Raw genomic sequence first — 19,064 nt, forward strand, 5'->3', positions numbered from 1 at the left:
CCAGCAACATGACTTCACTTATCCAACAACATAACCTCTTTATTTGACAGTATGACCTTATTTTGAGGCAGTGTGGTATAGTGGTTAAAGCACTGGACTTGTAGTCAGGAATACCAGGGTTCAAATTCCAACTCAGATAGTAACTGGTGTGAAAGCCTGGGGAAGCAATCGCATTACTCTGAGCCTCAGTTTCCTCATCAGTAAAATGGGAATAATAATGATAATAGCACCTACAGGGCTATGAGGATCAAATGAAATGATGTTTGTACAGTGCTCAGCACAGCACCTGGGGCATAGCAGTTGCTACATAAATGTTAGGTACTTATCTATTTTTTAATGGGTGAAGGTGATCTACTTCTATTTCAGGGAATTCCCATTCCTGGAGGCTGGTGGATGAGGCAGCAAGGGGAGCCTTCTCAAGTAGGAGCAGGAATGGGTACTGGAAAACGTAGCAGGGAGCATACTGAAAACAGGGCTCTTGAGAATATGGGAAGCCTAAATTGGCAGCAGACCAGCAACCAGGTAGATGGCCACAAATCCTAAGGAGTTTGTAACATCCTAAAATGTCAGAGTCTGAGGAGACCTTGGAGATCCAGAAAAAAAGAAATGGGTTTTAGATTCCTACCAGTTGGATTTGGGTCTGAAGGAAGGTTCAACAGAGACATTGGGGAGACACAGAAGTCAACTACCAGGAAATTGACGACAGCTGAAATAACCTTCTGTCTCTGCCAGGGAACTTTTATATGCTTCTAGTTAGGCAGAGATCTAGGGAACGTATAGGGAATGAGCATTCAGTAAATGTCTACTATGTGCTGGACACTGTGCGAAGCACTTACAAATCTTCTTCTCACTAGATCCAAACCCCGAGACTAGGCAACACTACGGACAGGTGCATCTCAAAGAGCTGATGGTGGAGATCTTGGATTGAGAGTTGGAAAGGACCTTAGAACCCACTTAGTCTAACTCGCTCATCTTACATATGAAGAGAGTGAGGCCAGAGAAGGGCAGTAACTTGCCCAAGGTCACACAGGTGGCAGAGCTGGGATTTGAACTCATATCTTCTGCCTTCAAGTTCAGGGCTCTTTTCCATTGCTGCATGCTTTGGTGGAATGCTAGTAGAAAGAAGCGTGATTATGAATGAAAGGTGGAAGACAGCCAGAAAAGGCTGAATGGTGTGTAAGGGGGCTCACTCCCTAGACCCCTGCATCAATTTCATCTCCCTGTAGCATCTGGGACAGGTTTACACTCAGTCCTAGGCTTCTCAAGAATTCTGGAAACTCAGAAAAATGAAAAAGGGGTTTGGGAACTCTGTGGGAGTGGTAAAGGGTTTTGGAAACACCAGCCTGAGAGTTTCTTCTGAGCCCAGCGGGGAGGGGAGATCAGAGAAGGTGCTGAGGCTGAGGTGGAGCCAGAGAACTTTGTTCTGGACCCAGGGAAAACGTGGAAGGAGGTTTGGCATCCCAGGGCTTCTGCTGACCTGGTGCTTGGGCTAAGATCTGCAGGTCACAGACAAGACAGTGACATTGTTTCAGACGAGATCCAATGGAAACACACAGGGTTTAGGACTAGGAGGCCAGAGACTGGGGGTTCTACTCGCTACTGGGCCACTTAAGTTACACAGCTTTGGGAAATCCCTTCTTTATGCAACTCTATAAGCAAAGTTGTTAGACTAGAAATAATGGTTCTTAACCCCAAGGTCTGTGGACTTGTTTTTTAAACAATGTGCATTTGGATAACTGTAATTCAATACAATTGGTTTCCTTTGTAATTCTATATATTTTATTTTATGGGTTTAAAAACATTACTCTGAGAACGGGCCCAGACTTCACCAGACAGCCAAGAGGATCTGTGGCACAAAAATGGTTAAGAGCCCCCTAGTAAAGGATCTTTGAGGTCCCTCCCAGTTCTGACATACTGTGTTCTAAGAGCCCTCCCAGCTCTGATATTCTTAGTCTAAAGGTCTTCCCAAACCATAACATTCTTGGTTGTAAGAGCCTTCTCAGCTTTGACATTCTGGGTTCTAAGGGCCCTCCCAGCTCTAGTGCCTCCAGGGTAAATGTTTGTGGTGGTCCCTGCTGGTACTTAACCAAAGGGAGGTGGTGGTGGTGGTGGTGGTGGTGGTGGAGAGGTCAGTCCTATTGGGCCTGCCCAAGTATACTAGGTCTGGTTCTCAGGCACCAGGCCCTAGCCCACCCCCTTCCTCCTCCTCTTCTCTCAGCTCTTCCCTCTCTCTCTCCAACAGTTTCACCCCCTGGGGATCTTGGCCCTTGGAGCAGCTGCTGTGACCTCACCCTCCCCTGCCATGCGGCCAGCTCTTGGGTGGGGCCTGGCAGCTGCTCCTGAGCCCCACAGGGTCTGGGTTCCTGTGGATTATGGGCCAGGGTCATTGGCTCAAAGCCAGTGAGAGCCATCTGCTCTCCTGGGGCCCAGCCACCCAGGGAAGGCAGACAACCCCCAAGGCCAAGGGGTAGGGGCAGTGGGAGTTAAGAGGAGGTAACTAGGGCAGGGTCCAAAGTCTGCCTGCTGCCCAGGCAGGCATTCTGGGGCCTTCAGCTACTTGCATTCAGCACTGGAGCAGAAAAGGGAGAGGGCCAGGAGCCCATCAGAAGCCCCCAATAAGGATGGAGGGGGGAAAAGGAATACAGCCTTCCAGCTTCCTTGGATCAGCCCCAATTTCCCTACCCTGCCTGGCCCCACCCAGGCACATCTGCTCAGGGGCAGGTGCCACCCACACTGCATAGCGGAGCCCTCCCCCCTCCTCCTAACTCAGGTTACAAGTTGGAGGATAAGGCCAGCTGAGGACATAGGTCCCCTAAAAGGGAAGAGAAGGGGAAAGAGAGGGGGAAACGAGGAGGAGGAGGGAGGAAGGGGAAGGAGAGAGAAGGAAAAAGAGTGCTGAGCGCAGTATAGAAACCTCCCCAACCAATGCCCCCTGCTTAGACTCCAATCTGTGGGTTGTCCCAGGGCTCAGGCCACTATTGTCGCTACCGCTCTGAAATGCTTTGGGCTCATCTGGGCAAGCCCCAGACAGGGGGAGCAGTCTCAGCTCTGCTGGAGGAACCTGGTTGTGAGGGAGGGACTTAGAGAGGCAGCTGGTGGGTGGGTGGGTGGGCAGGGAACGATGTGGCTCCCCTCCCCTGCCAGCTGGCGCTAGCCAGCCCCCCCCTCCCCAAATACCCATGCACCCACTGTCAGGGGCCTACCTTATAACCTTGGTGGATTATAAGCTAGTGGGGAAGACTTTGCTCTATTGCCAGCCTCACTTGAGTGTGCTGCTCAAGAGACCCACCTCCTGTGATCTTATGGGATCACAGGATTCAGAACTGCCAGATCCAATAGCCCAACCCCTTCATTTTACAGAGGAGGAAACTGAGGTCTGGAGAGGGAAAAGGACAGGCTTAAGGTTCAGAAAGTGGCAGAAGTGAGTTGGACCCAGGTCCTCTGACTCCTGACTCTTTCCACGCCATGTTGCCATATCCATATAGAATCCTTCCTGAGAGCCTCCTTTTCTCTCAGCCATGTCCACCTTCTGAAGAAAAACACCCCGGCCTGGAAAGATGGCCTTCCAAGGGACAGCAGAGAACACAGAATCTCCAAGTCCAAAGGCATCTGTCCCAAGACCCTGGCACCTTGCACACAGCAATAGGTACTCGATGTTTGTTGAATCAATCAACAGGAATCCCCTCTTCAATACTCCCCAATGGGATGAAGATCTTTGCTAAAATATTCCCTAAGTTTTCCTCTAGTCTCCACTTGAAAGCCTCTAATAATAGAGAATTTAGTTCCCCATGGGAAAGAGAGTCCACTCCACTTCTGAATAGCTCTCATCTTTTGAACTCAAGAGTTCTGCTTGGTCTTCTACACAGGGGAGACACCCGTGCCATCCTGGTACCCTTGGGTCAGACACAGACTCAACCCAAGGGACAGAGAGGTGAGAGGAGGCTGTTTGGTGCCCATGGACAGTGCCTGCTACCCATGGTCTAGCCCTCACCCTGTATCTACCAGGGCCAGGCTATTTCATCAGCCAACCTGCCATAGAGCAGTGAGTGCAGAACCCTTGGGAGGCCCGAAAGACCTAGGAACAAGGACAAAGTGGTGTCTGGGTCACCTGTGCTCTAAACAGGCTGGGCCATGATCTCATCTATATGCTCACCACTCTGTCTAGCATCAAGGCTGGCCCCAGCCACAACTCCTCTGGAAACCCCTCCTTGCCCACCCCCAGAATTCACATTAGGTCTTCAAGTCCCTCTTTTATGAACTATGGAGGCCCCCGGACCAACAGATCCCCTGGTGTTCAGTATACAGACTCCTTCTAACAGAGCTTCTGTTTCTATCCAAAACTTCCCCATCAGTCTTTCAATGCTTTGGATACCACTGCTCTTTTACCCTTTTGGGGGGGGGGGCAGCCACAGAGTGGCTGACAGTTTGGAGGGATTGGGGCAGCTGGAGGACTTTCAAGGCCCCAAGGGAGTATTTGCAACCAAGAATCTGAGGGCGGGTGCAGAAGATTTCTGTCCAGCCTAAGAGTATTAGTCATGTATGTGTGAAATGACTGTGTGTATGAGATTCCCAGGCTCCTGATGGTGGAGACTTTAATGCCTTCTCCTAGGTCCCCTACAGTACAGTCCAGAACAAGGCTGGGTTCACAATAGGTGTTTAGTAGAGAAGGAAGCTTAAGGTAGAAATTAGATTAGATTAGAAATCAGAACACATGAATTCAAATTCCAGCTCTGCAACCTTGGGCAAGTCCCTTTATCTCTGCCTCAGTTTCCTTATCTGTAAAACAAACAACAAAACAAAACTCCCATGCCTTCATCTGTAATTTAAAACACACACACACACACACACACACACACACACACACACACACACACACGTTCTTCCCTGCCTCACAGAGCTGTTGTGAGGAGAAAATGAACAAATGAGGAAGTGGAAGGGAAGATACTTGGCAACCTGTAAAGAGCCATCTGCACCCTTGTGAGGGGCTGTTGTTAGTCAAGACTTACTGAAGTATTCGAGTCAATTCAACAGACAATTGAAAGTGTGTCCAGCATGCTAGGCCTCTCACAGCAGTCTCTGGGTAGTCAAGTCAGTGCCTGATTAAAGCCTATTCCAAAAGGGCACACACATGGGGTCAGTCTAGCAGAGTCTGTAGTATGGCGATCTTGAATCCAGTATGAAATACACACACCATATAAGGTGATGTTGTGGCCTGACGATTGTGGGGTTAATCTGGGAGAAGAGCTTCCTGGAGGAGGTAAGAGCTTGAGCTGGGTCTTGAAAGGATGAAGGACAAGGTTGGGGGGGTGAACACAGGAGCAAGAAACAGGAGGTGGGAATGGGTGAGTTTAGGGAGGTGGGAGTAATTGGCTAGAATAAAGTAGCTGGAGGAAGGGTATGGCTCTAGGACATTCAGAGAAGGTCAGAGCTAGAAGGAACCCTAGACAGATGTCTTCATTTTACAGAAGAGAAAGCTGTTGGCCAGGGAGGGAAAGGAAATGACTGTGCCAAGGTCACCCAAAATCAGCTAATGGCAGTTAGGACTGGAACTCAGGTCTCAATCCACAGTGGCTAGAGGCAGTAAAAAGAACATCGAGTTTGGATTCCAGCTCTGTTACTTACTAGCTGTGTGCTAAAGGGAGGTGTTTTGAGGGGGAGAAAGTTGGCCAGGGGGCCTTGAATGCCAGGTTGAGGAGTTGGGATTCAATCCAAAAAAAGTAGACACTACAGGTTTTCTGCAAAGGCTAATGACCCAGGGAAGTTGTATTTTCGGGAGGCTAGCTCTAGGAATTCCAGCAGGTGAATAATGGAGGAATCTGGTGGGTGCAGCTGGATGGGAGAGGGGAAGAGAAGGCTTGGTCTCTCCAAGAAGGGCCCTGAGTGACCAGGGACTTGTCTTCTATGTAGGGAAGGTGGGTATGGGGAGGGAATGTCTGAAGCCCCAGCCTGCATACCAAACTCCAACCAGATTTACAGAACAGAAACGATCAGGGCTAGAAGTGACCTTATAGCACATCTCATCCAGACCCTCTTATCTTACAGAAGGGAAAACTGAAATCCAGAAAGTTTAAGGAGTTTGTCCAATATCACACAGCAAGTCCTCTGGCACAGCTGGGACTGGAACCCAGGGCTTCTGACTCAGAGAGAGGCCCCTCCCACACAGGCCACCTGGGCCCCCTCCCACCTCCACATATGGGGAGGGGGAACATTAACAGCTGAACCCATCCCAAACAGGAGGGTTTCCATGGTAACTGGGGTGCCTAGGAATAGGGGGAGGGGCTCTAAATACAGCTCTCTCCAGGGGGAGATTTTCCTCCCATGCCCCTCCTTCTTCATCAACAAGAAGTAGGAGTGAAGCCTCCCCTTCCCCCTTGCCCCCTACCCATCTCCCCTCCCCCTAAAGCACCAGAGTCCAGCTTGGCCCCCTTAGTAGCCCACATGCCCCAGCTCAGAGGGGCTGAAGGTAGGTAGGATAAGAGGGGCTTCTTTCTGAGTACTCTGTTCCCCAAAAGGCTGGCCCCCTCCTCTCTTGTGGCCAGTCCTGGGGGCAGTCTCCATACCTATCCAGTACTGTGGGAAAGCAGAGGCCAGGCTCAAGCCTTTGATGCCCCCAAAGCACGCCTCACCAATCAGTGCTCACACACTAGGTCTGTGTATGGCACCCAGAATCTCCATTTCTGTCATGTTTAAAACCTCTGGGTCCTCTCTCTCTCATTTCTCACATACACACAATCAGTTACCAAGTCGTGTTGATTTCAGCTTTGGAACCATCCTCCTATTATTCATCTCCTCCTTTCCACACCCACAGCCACTGCTCCCTAGCATACAAGGCACCCATCACCACCTGCCTGGACTATTGGAATAGCCTCCCAACAGGTCTTCCTGCCTCCAGTCTCTACCACCCCCTTCAACCTGTCCTTCCTACACTAACAGAATAATCTTATTTATGCCTAAAATCTGGTCATGTTACTCCTCTGATAAAAATCTTCCTATAACCAACCAATTAAAGATCAAATTCCATCTGGCATTCAGAGCACTCCACAAACGAATGCCAACCTAACTTTATAGCCTGATCTCATCTAGGGATGAGAAGGTGGTGGCAAATAGGCCTCTATCACTAAGTATCTAGGGGCAGAAGATGGGGGCAAATAGGCCCCCTTTATCTGGCACTTAAGACCCTCCGCAAACCTGGATCCACCCTACCTTTCTGGGTTCATCTCATGTCATCCTTTAAGACATACCTAATCGCCTCCAGCCAGACTGACCACTATGTCCCATACTCTCCTGCCATGGTACCTTTGCCCAGGCCTCGAATGTCCTCTTTCTTCTTAGGAGTTGGATTTCTATCTATCCTTTACAGGCCAATCCAAATGCCACCCCTCATTCCTCCCTTGCCTCCACCTCACTAACCCTTCCTTCTTGGTCCTCCAATGATGCTTTGCACCTCTCTCATGCATTTACTTAGGTCGTATGCTTAGCAACAGGAGGGGCCTTGAGAAATCATCTTGTCCAACCTGGCTTCATTTTACAGATGAGCAAACTTAGGTCCAGAGAAGTAGACCTAAGATTTGTCCATGATCATATTAGTAGTAAGGGGCAGCTCAGGGATTTGAACCCATGTTATCTGGCTCCAAATCCAGAGTTCTTACCCCAGCGTCACACGCTTACCAGGAGATACTGTGGGTGAGAGTTTTCTCTCTCTCCTGCTCCCTAGCTTCTGAGATTAGGGGCTACGTTCTATCTACACTCCCCCACCTCAGAGAGCACTGCTCTGCAGAGATTCACTTCTTAAGACATGGTAGCCAAATGAGTGAGTGATTGAACGAGTGAATGTTGAAACCGGGACCAAGGGGAATGATTCAGAGCTTAGGAAGCCAAAAACAGAGGATGGACTACAGTGGCAGCCTTGTGACAGGGGTGGCAGCAGAGAGGGGTGGTTAGTACGGTCACCCTGAGCTGATCTAAGCTCCTCCCTCAAGGTCCCTGCGTGTGTATGGTGTCTCTCTCACACACATTCACTCACATGTCCATATGGGGTGAAATGAAGTACTCACATATTCAACCAGCTTCACTAACAGCTACTCCTCTCCCATCACCCTATCCTTAAACATCTGCCCTTGTACTGCCTAACAAAGAGTGGGGAGCAGGGCAGAGTCTAGAACAATGAAGGAACTGGAGGCATTTAGCCTGGAAAAAAGTGGGGGCATCATCAAGAATTTGGAGAGCTGGCTTGGGAAAGAGGGAGCCTATTGGTTCTGCTTGGCCCTGGGGGGCAGAGCTAGGAACAGGGAGTGGAAGATACTGGGAGGCAGGGTTGGGCTCAACACTGAAGGCAATGAGCATTTATTAAACACCTACCATGTGCCAGGCACTGTGCCTAGAACTTCCTGACTCCATGGTCTAGACTCTGGCTGAAGGAGCCCTGAATGGAGCCAGGGGTGGGAGGTAGGGAGGAGTCCAGGAGACTCTGGTTCGGATCCCAGTTGTGACACATACTAATGTGTGTGTGACTGGCCCCCTCTCTGGGCCCCAGTTTCTTCATCTATAAAATGAAGGGGTCAGATAAGAGGCTCTAAAATTCAGTGGCCTAGCTCAGGGCTTAACTTGGGGTCTGTGAAATTGCATTTAAAGATATATTTATGTATATGGTACTAAATATATTTTATATATGCATATATGTAATATATAAAATTATTTCACTATGACTTTTCCTTTCTATTCTTACATATTTTATTTTATGCCTTTAAAAATATTTTTGCAAGAAGGGGGTCCATATAGGCTTCTCCAGACTGTGTGGAAAGGATCATGACATAAAATAGGCTGAGAACCTTGGGGTCCAGCCCAGTGCTGAGTATTCAAGGAAAGGCTGGAGGGCATATTGGATCAGGGATGAATCCCATGACCTCTAAGGGTCTCCCTGATCTAAGAGTCTGAGCCCATGGTGGGATGAGTAGCTCCCCCTCTTCTCCCCTTTTAACCAAGGCTGAGATTCCTCTGTCCCTCTATCTGGGCAGAGATTTAGGGAGTCAGTGGGTGAGAGGAGAAAAAAGTGGCCATAATGAAAGCTGGGAGGCTCTTAGACACTAGGGTGACAGATTCCTACCCTCCCTGGGGTAAATCTGCCTCTCTTCTCCTTCAGCCATGGTGGCTGCCCTTGGGTGTGTGAGCTTGAGGAACCCCCAAGCCCCAGGCAGGAAGCAGGGAGCAGTGGCTAGTCCTGTGTCCCACATTTCTGGTCTTTCTGCCTTGGGAGGATGGGGGTGGGAAAAGAATCCCTGGCCCATGAAGCAAAACTCAACAGTGACCAGTATATGGGGCAGTCAGTCCCAGGGTTCAGCCTCTCTTTTAGGGAAGGAAGCGACATCAGCACCCCTGTACCCCACCTCCACCCCCTCCAAAGGAGAGGTCAGGGTCAGGGCCCTGGAAAGGGAGATGGTGGGTTGAGAAAGAGGATAAGGGGGGTGTATGTTGGGGGGGCTGAACTTTTGAACCCTCAGCTTGGAGATCGGTTCATTACCTTAGCATGAGTTAAAAATAACTGTCTCGTCTCTTTAAATTAGTCTGTCTGCAATTACCGCCTGGCACGGCCGCCCGCCCTCCAGCGTCCCCAGCTCTTGGAGCCTCGCCAGGTGGCAGGCAGGGGCCCTGGCAGCCCCCCTCCTCTCTTCACCCCAGCCCCGGGGGGCTCTCTGGCTTCCAGCCTGTCTGTCTCCCACCCCCAGGCAAAGCAGAGGTTTTTATAGGCTTCAGCGACTCCCACTCCCTCTGCTCCTATCGGCTCCCATCCTCACCTCTCCCCACCCAAGGCTCTCTCAGACCAAGGTAGAAGCCAGGGAGAAAGGAAGGTGCCCCTGAGGGGACCGGGGAAACAGCGGGGGGTGGGGAGTGAGCACCAAGAGCATCCCGGGGGAGGGAGAGGGGAGGGCCCTGGGAGCGCCACCGGGCGTGGGTGGATGTGAGCAGGTGGTTGTGGGAGCCCGTGTGCCAGGAGTGGCGGGCACAAGCCCAGGAGGCTGCCAGGCCCCTGCTCAGTACAGTGTGTGAGGACGCCCTCAGAGCCTCCCCCCCACCCCCAGGCTCTCCAGAGTCCAAACCAGCAGGGAAACACGCGCTGCCTTCGGGAGGTGGGGGGAGGGAGAGAACCAGACAGATGGATGAGGTGAGGGAACCCAGCTCAGAGTCAGGGGAGGGGAAGGGAGGCGCTGCCCCCCACCAACCCTGCGCTGGCACAGTTTCCCACAGCCTTGTCAATCCCAGCAAGCCCCACCCCCACATACACACCAGATTCTGAATCCATTATCTGCGGGTAGGTGGAGTCCCAACCCCCCCCTTCCCCCCCTCACCCCGCCCCGTCACTTCTAAGGAACTGAGGCAGTCCCCAACACCCAGCCGGAGGAGAATCGGATGGAGACACGGGCTGGAAAGAACATGGGGAAACCGAATACGAGTCCTAGATCTGAAGGCTTGGGTTCAAATTCTAACTGATCTAACTGATCCTCGATCTGGATAAGAATAATGAGAAAGGTCATTCAGCCCTTTGAACCTCATTTTCCCCCTCATGAAGATAAGAATGCTGGTTTCTGTACTCATCAGGAATGCATTTTGTAATAACAATAATAATAACAATGATATAACAGTTCACATTCTCCTAGAGCTGGAGGCCAAGGAGGCAGCATCTTAAGTGAGCCCCCAGCACCCTTGGGAGGTGATTACCACCACCCTTATTATTATCTCCAGGATGAGGAAGCTGGTTACCTAGCTAGCATCTGAGTTGACATTGGCCCCTAGGTCTCCTCTGGATTTCAAATCACAAAATCTACCCATTTCAATATGTGTAAGAACAAACTCATATTTGCCCGAGGTCACACACGTAACAGAGACAAGATTTAAACCTTCCTTCTGACGTCTAATCCCATGCTCCCCGGTGTCCCCTGTTCCCAGTCCTTTATTCCTTAAGGAACTCCCAAGAAGGCTTGGGGAAGAAGCCACAGTCAGGGAAGGAAGGAATCAAGGAACCCATCCCTCCCCCTGGGAAACTCTACTCGGTTCTCTGACCCCATAGAGGATCCATTCCAAGGAGCAGCCGTGGAGGTGGGGGTCTCTGGGCTTCCCTACTTTCTCCTCCCCATCACCCCACCCCAACACACACACACACACACACACACACACACACACACACACACTCTCCAAATTCATTCTGCTGCTCCTTTCCTGGGAGCAGCTGCCCTGGCAAACCGGCTGGCCCAGCAGGCTGGCACCCTGCCCCAGCTACACCTGGGGAAGAAGGGAATCCTGGCCCCAAGTTGGCACCATGCCCCCTAGGCCTGCCCATTCCCTCAGGCTGTGGGCGTGAGGCCCCTTTGTCCCACTCCAGGGGGCCTGCTGTGGGCATGGGGCCCAGGCCTTGCATCTCCTTGGTCCTGGGTTTCTCCAGAACAGCCTGCAGATGCACAGGGGCCATTTCTCCCAATCCCTGGCTGGCTTGACTCAGGGGGCTGGACCAGGCAGAGGCTGGGCTGAGCCTAGCTCCATAAGGAACTGGGGTGGGGGGGACACAGGCTTTTCTTCCCTCCCTCCATCCAATGGGGATGGGAAACAAGCAAGAGGCCTTCAATATCAGGGAGAGGATGCAGTGGGAGGGAGGCAGAGTCACCAAAACTCACTCCTTCCTCAAATATTGACTGGATACCTACTGTAGGCAGGGCCCAGTAAGAAAGAGTCCTGGGCAGGGGCTGCTGAGGATCTCAGCTCTCTGGGCGGTCGGATCCTGCTGGGTAGAGCCTCCCCAGTGGCTTTCTCAGAGGGGGCCCCTCTGGCCTCAAGCACTTCCTTCCAATGGCTCTGGCAGTGGTGGACTAGATTAATGAGCCTGGAGCCAGCCAGCCTCATGTCTGAGCAGAAGAGAATTTCTTTACCTTATTCTTGCATTTTCCATTCTGTCATTCTTTATCCCTGGATATAAATCTGAGAAAAAGACCCCAGAGCTTCTAAAGAGGGGAAGGGACAGAGGGTGTGGGTGCTCTAGGCAGGAGAGGAACAGTAGAAGGGGCAAAGGTAGTGGGGGACAGGACTGAATCCAAGGAGGAGGCAAGCAGGTTGGGAGACCCCAGAAGGGTCAGAGTCTGGGCTCCTGGAGCTCTGGAGTAAAGAGCAGCAAGAACAGATTAGATGATGTGACCAAGCAGGGGTACTCTTTGTATAATGAACCCCTTGGGCAATCTGGTGAAATGTATGGATCCTTTCTCAGAATTATGTTCTTAAACAAGTGAAATAAAATCCATAGGAAAAAGAAAGGAAACCAAAGGTTACTGGAAATAAAGATTGGAAGGAGGATACCTGCAGACAAATTTCTGTACTGAGGCAGTGTTCTCCCAGGATGGTTAGGGAAAGAAGCTGGCCCTCAACAATGGAAGACCTTAGCAGGCCCAGGCTAGGGAAACTCCTCACTTGGCTGAGGAAGAAAGAACCGTGGATTTGGAATGACAGAACCTGAGTTCTCAGCCCAGCTATGACAATTTACTACTGTATGACACTGGGTCAATCATAACTCCCCTTCCCCTACTCCTACCCCACCTTCTCTGGGCCTCAGTTTCCTCCTCTATACAATGGGAGCATTAGAGTCAATGATGCTATAAGGATCCTTTCCAGTTCTCTCCTATGACCATATGGATCTGTGTTCAGGTAGGAGGGTGAGGAAAAAGATGGATCAGCTTCTGGCCTGTCTTCAGGGAGCTCTCTTAGTAGGGGCCATACACCAGCCAAATGCCACCACAACCCAAGAAGAGATTCCACCTACACAGTAGAGAGCTTATAACATACAGAAGAATACCCTACCTTTGATGATTTGGTATGTTAGAAGTGTGGCAGGGATTCAGAGGAGGGTTCTATGCAAGGGGGACAGGAAAGGGGAAAGGGTGGAGAGGAGGCAGGGGAGAAGTCAGATGCACCATGGGAGACTTCCCAGAGGACTGGATCTTGGTATGCCTGGTATGGTCACAGGAGCCCTAGGGCTTTTGGAGTCTGTGCCCTCTTAATCCCTTTTACAAGAAGAGGGAAATCAATGTCAAGAGAGCTTTGGATTAAGAGTGGAAGGGCCTAAATTCAAATCTCACCTTGGCGATTTACTGCCTGGGTAACCCTGGAAGCATCACTTTCCTTCCTTTGGGCCTCTCTTTTCCCATCTGTAAAATCACAGGGGTGGATTAAATTACCTTGAAAGTGCCTTCCATATGTAATATCTCATAGTCCTGAAGGATTAGGAGAAGGGTCTGGGGCTGGCCATGGATGCAGCAGGAAAGGAGAGGCCCTGGGGTGGCCAGAACAGTGCAACTACTCTGTCCCCTCCTCTCAACTTCCATGGAAGCACTTCCCCAACCAGCTCAGCACCCCATCACTGTTTGCCTAGCAGCCTGATCGGCATTTCCACCTCCAATCTCTCCCCTCCAGTCCATCCTTGACATATGTATCCATCATCTTCCTAACGAGCTGCTCATCCATATCACCCCAGCTCCGACCTTGACTGCCTTCATGACCCTAGACAAATCATTTCCCCTAAACCTCGTTTCATCTGTAAGTTGGGGATAGTGATAATTACCTGGAGCACCTACCTCATAAGGCTGTTGTGAGGATCATACACGAAAAGTGAGGACTTCTCTCAACTATTATTTTTAGCTCATAGCATTGTGCTCTGGACACAGGAGGTGGCTTAAATATTTGTTAGACAAGCAACTCAGTACACCAGCCTGCTCAGAATCCTCAGTGGCTCCCATTACCTACAGATCAAATTCCCCAACTCCTGTGCTGAGTACTGAAGACCCTTCACATGCTGGCTCCAAACTAGCTGCCTTTCCAGATTTTGCTCCCTGTCCCTAGCTTCATGCATAGTCTACTCTGGCTGGTCATCTTACTTTGCCCAGAATAGGCCTCCTCCCTCCAAACCTTTGCTTATATCAATCCCTCTCCCTGTCTCTGGAGTGCCCAGAGGGCTAGAGGCCTATGCCAGCTCTACCCATCTTTCAGAGTACAAGCCAAGGACTGCCTCACCTAGGCAGCTTTCCCCAATTTAATAATTTCCCTACTCATCACACTCAGCACCTCATTAGACTTGGCCTAATATTCCCTTTGGCTCTCTAACCTGGACAGCTTCTTTTTCCAAATAGATCTGGAGGGAAGGGACTGAATCTGTTTCTCCTATGTGCCCCACAGTACCTGGCATGAAGCCGGGAACACAGGAAGGGCCCTATAAATATTTGATGGGAAAAAATAAAATTTTAAAGGATGGAAGTGGGAGAAAAGAGATCAGTAGGAGGAGAGATGAGGGATCTTCTGGGCCCAGGGATCTGTTCCAGGACCCAACCAACCATCAGCAGCTGACTAGGGACACCTCCTTTTCCAGTTTACCAGCCTGACCCCATGGAGCTCTCCCTTCCTGGCAGGTGCTAGAACACACACACTGGGTGATTCATGCTATCTTATCCCATTCCACCCTCAACAAGGATGGAGGCAGGTGAGGTCCAGTGACCCAGGGCTCCTTCCAAAGACTGGGAAGGAGGAAGCCTGCGTTCTCTCCCTGAAGCATAGAAAAAGGAGATCTACTTCTAAGCAGCTTAAGGTAAACTGAGGCTTTTCAGACCAGACTGGGAGTCAGGGGGTCCCTGCTCCCTCTATGACCTTGGGTAAAGTTCCATCCAATCTCCCTATACAGATGAAGAAACTGAGGCCTCCGGGCAGCCCAGACAAGTCCTTGCCAATGCCATAAAGAGTAGTTTGGAAGCTCTTACCCCGAACAGGTGGGTAAGCTTTATATGCCTCTACGGCCCTTTTAGGGGATAGCTCAGGATAATGGACACAGCCTGGAGTGGGAGACAGGAAACCTGGGTTCCATTCTCAGCTCTGCTATTAATTTACCATGTGATTTTGGATGGGTTATTTCCTCCTCTCTGGGCCTTGATTTCCTTCTCAGCAAAAAGAAGGCATTGGACTAGATGTTCCCTCCCAGCTCTGGCACTATCACCTCTGCCTAAAACACCTTCAGCAGCTTCCCACCTTCCAACAGGATTGAGTACGAATCTCCTCAAGCCTGGCATTCATGTTCCACCCAGTCTTTCCCAGTTACCTTTCCAGCCTCCCATAATGCCACACCATGGCCACCCTCAGATCTTCAGACTTTCCAATCTCTGCTCACACCTATCCCTCGCTTGCAATATCCTTCTGCCCTGTCCCATCATCATCCCAGACCCCACTTCCTACTCGAAGCCCCTCTAGCTGGGCTGTACCCCACATCTCACCCTGAGCACACCCCATCTTCTGTTGCTAGCTCTCTTGGCTTTGCTCATTCTTAGCCAACCATTTGAATCGTAAACTCCCAGAAGGCAGGGACTCTGCTCTTTCCTTCACTTTCCTGAGGTGTCTAGCTCAAGGCCAGGTGCCTAGCAAGCCTCAGCACAAAAGCTGCTGAGTGGTAGGTGGAGCGCCTTTGCTTTGGGAGCCAACATAGGGCATGGGCCAATACAAGCTCTGGGTTCACATCCTGCTTCCTCTGCTTAGTGTGGGAACATGAACAAGTCACTGTCCAAGCCTTAGTTTCTTCATGTGTAAAATGGGAATAATAATACTCACTGCCTATACCTCACCTACATAATGGGCAAATCTATTTGCAAACCTTAAATCACTATAGAAATGAGAGCTATTATGTACACATACACACACACACACACACACACACACACACACACCCCTCACCACCACCACCAAAATGCATTTGCCCCTGCTTATTCTGGGCATACCCAAAATCCTTTTCATGACCTTGTCCTTCTCTTTCTGAACTCCAGGTATGACCAAGGGCAAAGGTCTGGCCCAGTGCCAGATTCTGAAGGGGGAACAGGGGGAGAGTTGACCAATGCTCTAGTGTCTGGGGGAGGGTCCATGGCCACTATCCCAGTAAGCTAGCCTCCCCAAACAGATTAGGGCCTGAGGCCTCTGTAAGGAGATGCCTATGACCAGACCTGAGAAAGCATTAAGGGCTCCTTACCCCTCCCCACAGGCCTGAGAACTCCCAGAGGATACTCCACAATATAAACTCAGGGCCTTCTAGCCTTAATGATGCAACCCTATATATTTGTAAGCACTTTCCAACCCCCCAAGTAAAACACGTTAAGTCCAAAGGAAGCAGGGGTAATAAGACTATCAGACAGAATGGAATGAGGTGGGGTATTAGCTCCAAACCTCTGTGTAAACCTTTGATTTTCCCTGTGCCTCAGTTTCTCTGCTTCTCATGTTAACTATGCCACCTGCTGGCAGGCAACTGGACACTCAAAGCTCTTACACAGGCAGACAGGAGGGGACCCTTTCTTACAGGGTCAGCTTCTTCCTTTTCCTCCCAAAGCTTCCTCCCCCCCCCCAATTTGGGGAGTGCCACTCCTGTTCTCTAACACTGTGTTTTCCCTATACTTAGGCCTAGGGTCCTGCCCCTCCCCTCCTCAAGGAGACAACCCTCCCTTTCAAAAACAAAACAAAACAAAACAATAATCCACATACACACACATTCCTAGGCACAAGGCTGAGGAGTTCGAGGGTGTCAACAGGCAGTGCCTGATTTTCCTCACCTTAGTCAAAGAAAAAAAAAAGACTTATCTGGTCTACTAGGAAGTAGGGTTCCAAATTCTCCCCACTGCCACCTCCCCCCATTCAGGCAAGGGACCTGGACACCCACCAAAGGACCACCTGGGGCCTGACCCACTCCTACCTTTCATCGAACTGGGAATAAGCTCTGGGGGCTATGAACTTGTCCTGAACCCAGCATTTTACCCCCCTCCCCCAGGCTGAGTCTCCAGTCACATTCCTCCATGCACTGGCTAGCTGGGTACAATCCCCCCCCTCCCTCTACAGACACAGGCACTAGGACTGCTAGTGCCCACTGTTAGCTAGCCTTTCCACCTCAGACCCACCCCAGGCATTCTCTACTGTAGCCCAAGCACGCCGGGGGCTCTCACCTTCCAGCCAGCTGAGCTGTTACTATCACCCTTATCCTTGAAATAGGGCACGTATCGAACCATCCAGTCATAGATCTGGGAGAGCGTGAGCCGCTTGTCCGGGGCGCTCTCAATGGCTTTGGTGATGAGGTCAGCATAGGACAGGTTGCCCCAGGCGTTTCGCCGAGAGGTCTTAGCCTTCCGGAGCTGTCCAGCGTCTCCACCCAGCATCGGTAGAGCCGCCGTCCCGGGAGCCGGGGCCCCAGCCACCACCATCGCCTTGCGCTCCCCAGCGCCCGCGCCAGCCCCTCCGTTCTCGGTGCTCTCACTGCCACCACCGCCACTACCGGGCCCGGCCGCCCCATCTTCTTCGTCCCCGCCGCCTGCAAAGTCGGGTTGCGGTAGCGGCCAGGTGCACGAGCGCGGCCGGCTCTGCGGCTCGAAGTCCGGGTCGATGTCCACCTGATGCGCTCCTTGTAGCTTCTCGGCCATGATCCCGGCCCGGGGGCCCCTGACGGCGGCCGCGGGGCAGGTGATTCCGGCTCGGGAGCAGTGGGCACAGGAGCGAGAGATTCTGACCGCAGAGAGAAGAGAGCACTGGGCGGATGAGTCCGGCCACCCGACGGAGGGAACAGAACGGATGGCACCAGGGAACCCAGCAGTGGCGACGGCGCGCTCACAGGGGAGGGGGAAAGGGAAGACCTCCAGGCGACACGCGCCCCCGTGGGGGGGCGGGCCACGGGGCACCCACCAGGGAAGACGGGGAGGCCCAGGGATTCCCCGTGGTTCAGGTTCCGGGTGGGGTTGGGGTTCAGGCGCACCGGCTGAGAAGAGCCATGGTCACTGGACGCAGCTCCGGGCACCCGGCGGGGCGGGGCAGCACAGGGCAGGGCAAGGGGCGCTTGAGTCCCCAGGCAGCGCTGGCCTAGGGCTGCTCTCCCCCCGGGCACTCCACAGATCCCGTACGTCTGGGGCTAGGGGGCAGCTCCCCCTCTGATCCGGGCGGTAGGGGGGAAGGGGAAGGGGAAGGCGATGGAGAAACCCGGAGCGGCGGCGGCTGCGCCCTACGCCTGAGCCCGGTGCCTCGGGCCAGGTGGGCGCACACCTTGGCCGGCCCGCTCTAGCACCTGCAGCCCACCGGAGCTGGAGCAGGAGCCTCTTGCTCTCGCTGCTCGCGCTGCCGCCACTGCCGCTGCTCCCGCCGTCGTCGCCGCCGTTCCCCGGGCGCTGGCCCCGCGCGCCGCCTCCGCTCCCCCGGGATGGGGCCGGGCTGCACCATGCTGGAGCCGGAGCCGGAGCCGGAGCCGGAGCCGGAGCCGGAGCCGGAGCCGCCGCCGCCCCCTGCACCCCGCGCGCTGCCAAGGCAGCCGCCACCGCCGCTTCGGCTCCTGCTCCTGCTCCTCCCGCGCCCGCCGCGCTCAGCGCCGGCTGCACCTCCGGGGTGGGGGGGGGAGTGGGGAGAGGAGGGAAATGAAGGGAAGGGGAGGGGGAGCTGGGGAGGGGGCGGGCCCGGCGCGGCGCGGGGAGGGAAGGGGGAGCGGGGAGCCGGGAGCGGGGGGCGGGGGCGTGCACGCTCCCGGCGCCGCGGGCACCTCCCCCCTACCCCTCTGGTCCCGCCGGGCGCGGCGTTCTTGGGAGTCGGAGCCGGGGTTGCAGCGCCCCACAGGGCTGGGGACACAGTCTAGGAGGGGCGGGGCGGGGCGGGCGCGCCCCGGGGAGAACCCGTACCTGGAGACGAGGTTTGGGAAAGGAGGCTGTCAGCCACGCCCGAGAGAGTTGTGGGGGCTGGGGGGGCGGGCGTGCACCGTGGCAGCCTCTGCGGCCCGGGGTGACCCCGAGCTTTCTCTGAACCGGGTGTCCTGCTCCCCACGTGGCCACCCTAGTCTCACAGCGCCACCCCGCCCCCCCATTGGAAGACAGCGCGCGGACTTGGTGCGCGCGGCCGCTCGGGGCGGAGGTGTGGAGAAGGCCCGGCCTGCTCCCATTGGCCGGAGGCGGGGCTGACACGCCTCGTGGGCACAGGAGAATCCCAACTCACCCCTATCCCTCCCGGGCCCCTGAGCCTCGCCTAGTCACCCCCTCATTGTTACAACC

The 19,064-nt window shown here is 53.0% G+C and overlaps 1 protein-coding gene across 2 annotated transcripts in view; it reads right to left on the bottom strand.

The window, feature by feature from the left end:
* Positions 1 to 18,987, bottom strand: part of FOXO6 (forkhead box O6) — a 29,964-nt gene extending 10,977 nt beyond the window's left edge. Inside the window, exons 1-2 of one of the 2 annotated variants that reach the window (XM_020983447.1) lie at positions 18,699 to 18,987; positions 16,992 to 17,544 (exon numbers count right to left, since the gene is read on the bottom strand). In XM_020983447.1, the coding sequence (XP_020839106.1) occupies positions 16,992 to 17,462 (471 nt within the window). In that variant the 5' untranslated portion in view covers positions 17,463 to 17,544; positions 18,699 to 18,987. Of the gene's footprint in view, positions 1 to 16,991; positions 18,284 to 18,698 lie in introns of those variants that run through there. The other variant, XM_078145501.1, reaches the window with a different exon arrangement.
* Positions 18,988 to 19,064: the final 77 nt, after the last annotated feature.

The sequence above is a fragment of the Phascolarctos cinereus genome, unplaced genomic scaffold (genome assembly GCF_003287225.1).
Source record: "Phascolarctos cinereus isolate Bilbo 61053 unplaced genomic scaffold, phaCin_HiC Scaffold_726;HRSCAF=1367, whole genome shotgun sequence".
Taxonomy (NCBI): domain Eukaryota; kingdom Metazoa; phylum Chordata; class Mammalia; order Diprotodontia; family Phascolarctidae; genus Phascolarctos; species Phascolarctos cinereus.